At 56.1% G+C, this 9585-nt stretch overlaps 1 protein-coding gene across 1 annotated transcript; it reads left to right on the top strand.

The window, feature by feature from the left end:
- The first annotated feature begins 2278 nt into the window (after nucleotides 1-2278).
- MMP9 (matrix metallopeptidase 9) lies at nucleotides 2279-9585 on the top strand. The gene is made up of 13 exons (XM_006739769.3): nucleotides 2279-2523; nucleotides 3032-3264; nucleotides 3622-3770; nucleotides 4070-4198; nucleotides 4287-4460; nucleotides 4666-4839; nucleotides 5234-5410; nucleotides 5513-5668; nucleotides 6485-6755; nucleotides 6878-7017; nucleotides 7330-7480; nucleotides 7572-7675; nucleotides 9270-9585. Exons 1-13 carry the CDS (start codon nucleotides 2386-2388, stop codon nucleotides 9386-9388), a joined length of 2115 nt encoding a protein of 704 aa, XP_006739832.1. The 5' UTR covers nucleotides 2279-2385; the 3' UTR covers nucleotides 9389-9585.

The raw sequence follows: 9585 nt of genomic DNA, 5'->3' as shown, positions 1-9585 counted from the left end.
ATGGGAGGGTCTCTTTATTTCCATCTCTAAAATGATATTGCTTGGGGCGCCTGGTGGCTCAGTTGGTTAAGTGTCTGCCTTCAGCTCAGGTCTTGATCCACCCCCCCCCTTGGACTCCCTGCTCAGCGGGGAGCCTGCTTCTCTTTCTCTCCCTCTGCCCCTTCACCCCCCATCCCTGCTCATGCTCTCTCTCTCAAATAAATAAAATCTTAAAAAAAAAAATAAAGGGGCACCTGGGTGGCTCAGATGGTTGGGCGTCTGCCTTCGGCTCAGGTCGTGGTCCCGGGGTCCTGGGATTGGGCCCCGCGTCGGGCTCCTGGCTCGGCAGGGAGCCTGCTTCTCCCTCTCCCTCTGCCTCTCCCCCCGCTCATGCTCTCTCTCTCTCTCTGTATCTCTGTGTCTCAAATGAATAAATAAAAATATTTTTAAAAATAAAATAAAAAAATAAAATAAAATGATAATTGCTCAATGACCTCACATTCTCAAATCTGGAATATAGTACTCCTGGTCCCGTTCTAGCCTCTGATTCCCCCAAAGGCCTGAGCCTCCTCTCTGTTCTTGGGTGGACATAGGGGATCAGGGGAGAAGGTGCTGGGTTTTAAGTCTCTCCTCCCTGAGCTCCTTCCCCCACCCCTCTGGTCATCTGACTTCGCTGTAAATGGTGATAAAGATGAAAGACTTCAGAGCCAGGCAGCCCTGGGCTTGAATCCTGGTTCTGTGAATTAACCTGCTGTATGGTCATAGGCAAGTTCCTTAACTGCTCTGAGCCTCAGGGTCCTCCTCTAAAAATAGGAGGGGTACTCATTAAATCTACCTCACAGGTGGTGGTGGGGCTGAAATGAGATGCTTATAGGGAAGTTCTCACAGTACTCCACGTGTAGTGAATCTCAAGAAATGCAGGATTATTATGGCTCCGAGGTGAAGTGACTTGCCCAAGGCGACACAGCTGGGCAGTGGCAGAGCTGGGACTGAACACCAGAGCTGCATGACTCCAAAGCTGATGCTCATTGATTAGCGAACTCTAGAGCTTCAACTTTCCTATAAGGGAAGTGAAATGTCTTCATCTCAGAGATTCATCTATTAGATAAGCTGTCCCTCTCCCCCTTCCCCTGCTCATGCTCTTTCTCAGATAAATAAAGAAAATCTTAAAACAAAAAGAAAGAAAAAGAAAGTGCCTGGCACATAGTGAGCCCTTTAAATCCAACTTGTTGGGTTGTTATGTTGCCCTCCCCACGTGATGCCTCAGGGAAGGCAAACACAGACCCTTCCCCACGGGGCTGGTGGGGAAGAGGAGAGGGAGGGAGGCATATTGGTGAAAACTGGGGCTAGAGTTTGTGCTCTGTGGGGAAGGGGCTGGAAGACTGAAAGGGCCCCGAGATCACCCCCCTCCCCCATTTTGCAGTTGAAGAGTCCCAAACCGAGAGAGATCGGAAGGCATTTATTGTAGGTCACGCGGCAGATTAGAGCCCAAGACCCCAATCTCCTGATTCAAGTTGGAATCACAGTCTTGGGCCAGGTAATTAAAAGCGACCAAGGCCATTATTGAGGACTTGCAACATACGCTGTAGTAAGCATTTTCTGTGTTTGATCTCATTTTATCCTCGCATCAGTTTAGGGACAAAGGGTCCTTTTTCACAGCTGAGGAAGCAGATTCAGAGTAGTAGGACATTTGCCTGAGGCCCTGAAGGAAGAGAGCGAAACCCATCGGCTGGCTTCCAGATGCCATAAACTTCCCCCTTTAGTATCCTGAAAGAATCAGACTGTGGAAGACAGGGGTTACGATGGTGGAATTCCCCAATTCCTGCCTAGCAGAGCCCAATCCTTCCGCCCCGAGGTGGGGCAGGGAGAGGAAGCTGCCAGGAAAGGCTTCCAGGGAGGAGAAAAGAGGACAGAGTCTAGCAGTGTAGGAAGGGGCCCATGGATGGGGTCTGACCAGGAAGGGGGATCACTGGGTTCAGGAAGACACCTTGGGGAATCTTCCATCCCCCTCCCTTGGGCTAACCACTCGGGGGGCCTTCGGTGGTGGTGGTGGTGGTGGTGGTGAGCTCAGGGAGTCCAGCCTCCGCTCCCTCCCTTGCTTTCATTCAGTTCCCACAAGCTCTGCAATTTGCAAAACCCAACCCTTCCCCTATGGGCCTGTGGTTTCCTGTGGGTCTGGGGTCCTGCCTGACTCGGCATTGGGAACTGTGGGCAGCGGTGAGAGGTGGAGGTGGTGTAAGCCCTTTCTTTGCCTTCTCATGCTGGGCTGCCCCCTCCACCCCAACGCACCCCACCCCCTGAGTCAGCCCCCGCCTGCCAGGGATGGGCGGGGCTACTGATTCAGTTACTAGAGCCTTCTTAAGGCCCCCACAAGGACGGCTGTAGCTAGAAACCACCACCCTCACCATGAGCCCCAGGCAGCCCCTGGTCCTGGTGCTCCTGGTGCTGGGCTACTGCTCTGCAGCTCCCAGACCACACAAGCCCACCCTCGTGGTCTTCCCCGGAGACTTGAGAGCTGATCTCACTGATAAGCAGCTGGCTGAGGTAGGCTAATACCCCAGGCTGGAATTGGGGAAGGCTGGCCAGGAGTCGCAGGGAGGGCATGGGGCCTCAGAGGAGATACCCTGCGGCAAGTTGGGGGTGATGGGCATGTCTGGAGAATAGAGGTGTCCAGGATCAGGCCCTGGAGGGCCCTCAGAGGCTCGGGACAGTGATGGCCAAGAATGGCTAATAAGGGTTTCCGAGGTGGGCAATGGGACATGATGGGGGTGGTGATGCATCAGAGGGTTCTGGAGTGGGCAGGGGCTTGGGGTGGACAGGGGTAAATGCTAGGGGGCCCTGAGGGAGGCACCGGCCAGGGGCACCCCAGGGTGGGAAGGAGCCGAGAATGTCTACAGGGAAGGGAGTTAATGAGTGGGCATTAGCCCTGGTATCCTGGGTACCAAGTCCTGGGTAGTTGCTAGTCCCTGAGTGCCTGGGCAGAGGGAACCCGGGCAGGGTAGGGCAGGGAAAGAGTCAGGGCTCTGGAATATCTCTGCCCCTCCATCCACAGGAGTATCTGTTTCGCTATGGCTACACTCATGTGGCCGAGATAAACGACGACAAGCAGTCCCTAGGTCGGGCGCTGCGGCTTCTCCAGAGGCGCCTGTCTCTGCCTGAGACTGGGGAGCTGGACAAAACCACCCTGGAGGCCATGCGGGCCCCGCGCTGCGGCGTCCCAGACCTGGGCAGATTCCAGACCTTTGAGGGCGACCTCAAGTGGCACCACCACGACATCACTTACTGGTGCGCGGCCGGGCCCCGCGGAGGCGGAGGGGTGGGGTGGGAGGGCCAGACCCCGCGCCGGCGGCGATCTCGTCCTTAGACCGATCCCTGGATTCAAATGTGCAGCTTGGAGCAAGTGGCTCCACCTCTGAGCCCGTTTCTTCTTCAGGAAAATGGGTCTTGCACGCAATCTTGAGTCTTCCCTCTCGGGCCATTGTGAGAGTCCCAAGAGAAAAATGCGTCTGCAAGTGCTTTGTAGATGAAAGCGTGGAACGCAGGGAGGCTTGTGCTTGCTGAGGTCGCTGAGACACCGGGTGTCGCTACTGCCCCTGCTCTGGCCTCACTTCTGACCTCTCTCCTCGCGCTTTTCCCCTCCAGGATCCAAAACTACTCGGAAGACTTGCCGCGCGACGTGATCGACGACGCCTTTGCCCGCGCCTTCGCGCTCTGGAGCGCGGTGACGCCGCTCACCTTCACTCGCGTGTACGGCCCTGAAGCCGACATCGTCATTCAGTTTGGTGTTAGGGGTGAGAACGCCAGAAGGGGAAAGCCAGGAGGGTCTTGGACGGGGACAGCGGTGGGAGGACCATGGAGAGAAGAGAGCGGGCACTGGACCCGGCTTTGTCTCGCTTGTCCCCGTAGCTCTGGCCGCCGGTGGCCCTTATGCGCCCCCTCCTGCCCGACGCGGCACAGCGCGGGGACGCAAGGCTTGGACAGCTGCTCGTAGGCGGCATCTCAGCCCACACTCAATGCAGCGCCCTTGAGCAGCGCGCCATCTGCACAATTGCACTCGGCTAACTCCCTTCTTCTCCACCTGCTTCTTCAGAGCACGGAGATGGGTATCCCTTCGATGGGAAGGACGGGCTCCTGGCACACGCCTTTCCTCCGGGCCAGGGCATTCAGGGAGACGCCCACTTCGACGACGAAGAGTTGTGGTCTCTGGGCAAGGGCGTCGGTGAGATCCTGAGCCTCCCCGGCCCCCATTCCCTTCTCTGGTCACACTCATCGCCAGGCACCCTGACCCTGTCCCCCTCCTCCTGCAGTGGTTCCGACCTACTTCGGAAACTCAGAGGGCGCCCCCTGCCATTTCCCCTTCACCTTCGAGGGCCGCTCCTACTCCGCCTGCACCACGGACGGCCGCTCCGACGACGTGGCCTGGTGCAGCACCACGGCCGACTACGACGCCGACCGCCGGTTCGGCTTCTGCCCCAGCGAGAGTGAGTGCGGGGCCGCGCCGCGGGCCACAACCCTAGATTTTAATCACGGCTCTGCCACTAGTGCTGTGCGGCCTGCAAGTCTCTCTCGTGCTCTCTGGGCCCAGTTTCTCATCTGCGAAATGGGGAGAGGAGGGAGGGAGTGCACAGATGGTGTGGGGGTCAATAAACTCACGGCGCCTTCGGGCCGTCGTGTGGGCCTCCCCAGGACTCTACACCCAGGACGGCAATGGGGACGGCAAGCCCTGCGTGTTTCCATTCACCTTCGAGGGCAAATCTTACTCCACCTGCACCACCGACGGTCGCTCGGACGGCTACCGCTGGTGCGCCACCACGGCCAACTACGACCAGGACAAACTCTTTGGCTTCTGCCCGACCCGAGGTACCTCTGCCCCGCCTACCAGATTCAGCCCCGCCCCCTAGTTCCGCATTGGTCCCCGAAACGTGGCTCCTCCACCCATCGGTTTGTCTCTCCACGCTTCGTTGGGCCTCAGGATCGCCCTCTCCCTATCCATGATCACAGTCTCTCCCCCTGAGGTCCACGTGCCGCCCCCCGCCTCCCTGGGTCTTGGCCTTTTAGCCCAGCCTGCTGCCTCTCCCTTAGTCTCCGGTCCCCAGGCCCCGCCCACCACCCTAGCCGGGTCGCAGCTGTGGCCCCACCCTCCCCTGGGCTTTTAAAATAGGACACCAGGATTATCTAGCTACCTGTTTGGCCCGCGCCTGGTCCCTTATTGGACCCACCCACCTGGCTCACCCAAGGCTCTCTATCTCTTCAGTCGACTCCACGGCGACCGGGGGCAACTCCGCAGGGGAGCCATGTGTCTTCCCCTTCATCTTCCTGGGCAAGGAGTACTCGTCATGCACCAGGGAGGGCCGCGGAGATGGGAACCTCTGGTGCGCCACCACCTCGAACTTTGACAGAGACAAGAAGTGGGGCTTCTGCCCGGACCAAGGTGAGCAGGGATCCAAGGTTGGGGGCAGCGGTGTTGGGGGAGGGATGGCCAGGGCTGGGAGGTCGGCCCAGGACTCACATCTCAGGGTCTTCTTTCCTCCAGGTTACAGCCTGTTCCTTGTGGCCGCCCATGAGTTCGGCCACGCACTGGGTTTAGATCACTCATCGGTGCCGGAAGCACTCATGTACCCCATGTACAGCTTCACCGAGGGGCCCCCCCTGCATGAGGATGATGTGAAGGGCATCCAGCATCTGTACGGTGAGGTTTGGGGCAGGGATGGAGGGAAAAGATGGAGGGAAGGGAAGGGCTTTGTCGCTGTACCGAGAATGGGGAAATGGAGGGGGGGAGTGGGGACCTCAACATTTATCTGTGGGAAAGCCTGGGGCCAGTGGGTCCAATTGCTGCCTGGTCAGTGCTTGGAGATGGGGATAAAGAGCCCAGACTCTAGACTGAGACAGACGTGGGTTCAAAAGCCAGTCCAGCCACTCCCTGGCTAGGTGACCATCTAAGTTACTTCACGCCTCAATTTTCTCACCTGTGAAATGGGGCTAATAGTGGTACTTGCCTCATAGAGTTGTTAGGAGGTTTAAATGAATTAGAATAATGCCTGACATATAGTAGGTACCATATAAGTATTTAATATTTTATTGTTATTACTTATGATCATTAGTATTATTTTTTTAAAAAATGGAGATATTAAAGAATCTACTTTTTTTTTTAAGTCAAATGAGCTAATGTGAGTTTATAAAGCTCTTAGCACTAACTGCGTGCCCAAAACACACTTCTTTCCCACTAGCCTGGGGGGGCGGGCGGAGGGAGAGCCCCTGCATGTCTTGTGTTCATAGGGCCCAATCAGGGCCTGACAGCCCAGGGACTGGACAGACATAACTGGAATGAAAGGTGAATGTATGGGAAAAAATCAGCCTGTCAGTGACTGGGGGAAGGCAGGTCCAACACCTAAAGTGAGAAGAGGGAGTGCCAGGGGCCTCATTTATGGGGTTTTGGGGGGCATATAGTCCACCAGCGCAGATGTGTGCAGGAATAGAGAATATCTCATCCGCTATCTCTTTTTAGGTCCTCGCCCTGACCCTGAACCACGGCCTCCAACCGCCCAGCCCACCGCTCCACCACCCGGCTGCCCTACGGGGCCTCCCACTACCCGCCCCTCAGAGCGCCCCACTGCTGGCCCCACAGGCCCCCCTGCAGCTGGCCCCACGGGTCCCCCCACTGCTGGCCCTTCTGAGGCCACTACAGTGTCTTTCAACCCAGCAGAGGATATATGCAAAGTGAACTTCTTCAACGCCATCGCGGAGATCGGGAACCGTCTGCATCTCTTCAAGGATGGGTAAAGGGGCAGGGATGTGTAGCTGGGGGAGGGGATTTGGAGGAGGGACCTGCCTGCCCCTCTCCGCCCACTGACCTTCGGTTCAAAGTTCAGTGCCCCGCGGTCCCTTTTCTCATTCCCAGGAAGTACTGGCGATTCTCTGAGGGCAAGGGGCGCCGGATGCAGGGTCCCTTCCTTATCACTGACTCGTGGCCGGCGCTGCCCCACAAGCTGGACTCCGCCTTTGAGGACCCGCTCACCAAGAAGATTTTCTTCTTCTCTGGTTAGTTTCCTCCTTTTTCCTCCCCCCGCCCCCGCCATCCACATCCTCACCAATCTAGGAAGACCGAGAGACCGAGTGTAATACGTGATACATTTTCCGCGGATTAGGAAAAGGCGCCCCCTTCTGGCGGGTGCAATTTAGCTGATCTTCACCGTCCCCTTGCATCGTCCTACGGAGCGGTTCTACTCCGTGGGCACCGAGACTGCGGGCACGTCGGGCGCAGAAAGGCCTCGCTTGGTTCTTCCCCTTGACATTCAAAGACAATGTGTCCACTCCCTGCCCCCAGACCGATGCGGCTTTTCTTCCCTGCAGGGCGCCAAGTGTGGGTGTACACAGGCGCGTCCGTGCTAGGCCCGAGGCGTCTGGACAAGCTGGGCCTGGGACCGGAGGTGGCCCAAGTCACTGGGGCCCTCCCGCAAGGCGGGGGTAAGGTGCTGCTGTTCAGCTGGCAGCGTTTCTGGAGGTGAGAGTCACAGCGACGGCCGGCAGGGGGACCCCGGGCGCCATCCGCCGGCCCTCCGGCCCAGCACCTGTCTCTTCACCACTTCCTGCAGGTTCGACGTGAAGACGCAGACCGTTGATCCTAAGACCCCCAGCTCCGTGGAGCAGCTGTTCCCCGGGGTGCCCCTGAACTCGCACAACGTCTTCCAGTACCAAGGTGAGGGCTGCAGACCCGGGTGCCCCTGTTCCCACCTAATCGGCCTCAGATGATTGGTCAAATTCTGAGGGAGAAAAAGCAAATCCCCTCTAGATTGAGGCAAATGCCCCAGCCCAGATTAAGTTCCCTGTAGAAGCAGGGACCTATCCCAGATCATAAAGGGACACAAGAGAACAACCAGAACTAGAACCCAGATTTCCTGCTTCCCCGGCTGGAAGCTCTTTGCTCCCACAGTACGGGACACATGTTTTGCATGGAGGCTCATTCCTTTATTAGACAATATTTATCAAGTGCCTGTAACATGCCAGGCACTGTGCTGACATGGGAGATACAGTGATAAAAAAAAAAGACAATCCATAACTGTCTTTGAGCAAGTCACTGCTGCTCACGGAGCCTCAGTTTCCCCATCTGTAAAATGGGGATGATAGCTGGAGTTATACTTAACTTTCTCTTCCTCCCCACTCACATGCAATCACCTGACAAGTTCTGTTGACTCTACTATCAAAATATTCACTTTTCACCATCTCCTTTGCAAATACCCTGGTCCAAGCCATACTGGTTGTTCAATACCATGAAGATACTCTCTACAAGTACGGAGTGGTTAGGAATGGAGGGCCATGGTCTTGCAGGCGACTCCAGACCCGTTCCAAGGTCAAAGAAACTACTGGGAGCCCTGGGTGGTGTTAAGCGTCTGCCTTCGGCTCAGGTCATGATCCCAGGGTCCTGGGATTGAGTCCCGAACAGGCTCCTTGCTCAGCGGGGAGCCTGCCTCTCCCTCTGCCCGCCGCTCCCCCTGCTTGTGCGTGCTCTCTCTCTCTGATAGATAGATAGATAGATAGACAGACAAATAAATAAATAAATAAATAAATAAAATCCTAAAAGAAAAGAACTTCCGGGATCTGATCTGCTCTCTTACCCTCCCAGCACTCCTGTCAATCTCTCTGCTCCACATCACACATCACCCGTATCACCCGCATGGCCTCTGGCTGCTCTTTGAACACATCAAGGTCACTCCTAGCTTTGGGCCTCCACGCCAGTTGTTCTCTCCGCCTGGAAGCTTCCCCAGACTGTGTGGGGGCTGCCTCCCTTTTACCCTTCGGCTCTCAGCGCTTAGGCTGCCTTTTCAAAGAGACCTTCTCTGGCCCTCATGCGTTATTCACCTACTTGCTTTTATTTCCTTCATTGTCACAGTCTCATTTATTTACGTGTTTGCTTGTTAATCGTCTCTCTTATCCCACGGGAGTGTGAGCAGCCGCAGAACTGAGACCGTGCCTGCATTTTTGTCTCTGCTGTATCCCCCCGGTGCCTCTGAGCACTATAAATATTTGATGAAATGAATGACTGAATGAATGAATGTCGAATGATTTGTTCTGAGCACCTACTGTGTGCCAGGCTCGGTGCCAGGGCTTCGGACATTGAGGTTTCCTGCCCTCCGACATCTCTGGGGGGGGATGGGAGATGGAGGTGTCCTTTGAAAAGCTTGGAAAGATCTAGAACGGCCAAGAGGGACCATGGCAAAGATCTTGCTCCTGTTTCTATATGTGTCTGTGGGAGGGTTGGAATCACCTCTCTCGTACTTGCCTTCCCCCTGCAGGGAAAGCCTACTTCTGCCAGGACTGTTTCTACTGGCGTGTGAATTCTCGGAATGAGGTGAACCAGGTGGATGAAGTGGGCTACGTGACCTTTGACTTCCTGCAGTGCCCCAAGGATTAGGGCTTCCCATCCCGCTTCGGCACTGCAGAGTGGATCCTAGGGGGACCATCCCAATGGAGAAGGAGCCAGTTTGCCGGATACAAACTGGTGGGTTTGTTCTGGAGGATAAGGAAGAGTTGAGGTGGGCTGGGCCCCTCTCTTTCCACCTTCCTTTTTTGCTGGAATGTTTTTAATAAACTTGAATTCTTTAACCTTGA

Source organism: Leptonychotes weddellii, chromosome 10 (genome assembly GCF_054177405.1).
Source record: "Leptonychotes weddellii isolate Sample4059 chromosome 10, ASM5417740v2, whole genome shotgun sequence".
Classification (NCBI taxonomy): Eukaryota; Metazoa; Chordata; class Mammalia; order Carnivora; family Phocidae; genus Leptonychotes; species Leptonychotes weddellii.
This window is presented reverse-complemented; position numbering and strand designations above follow the sequence as displayed.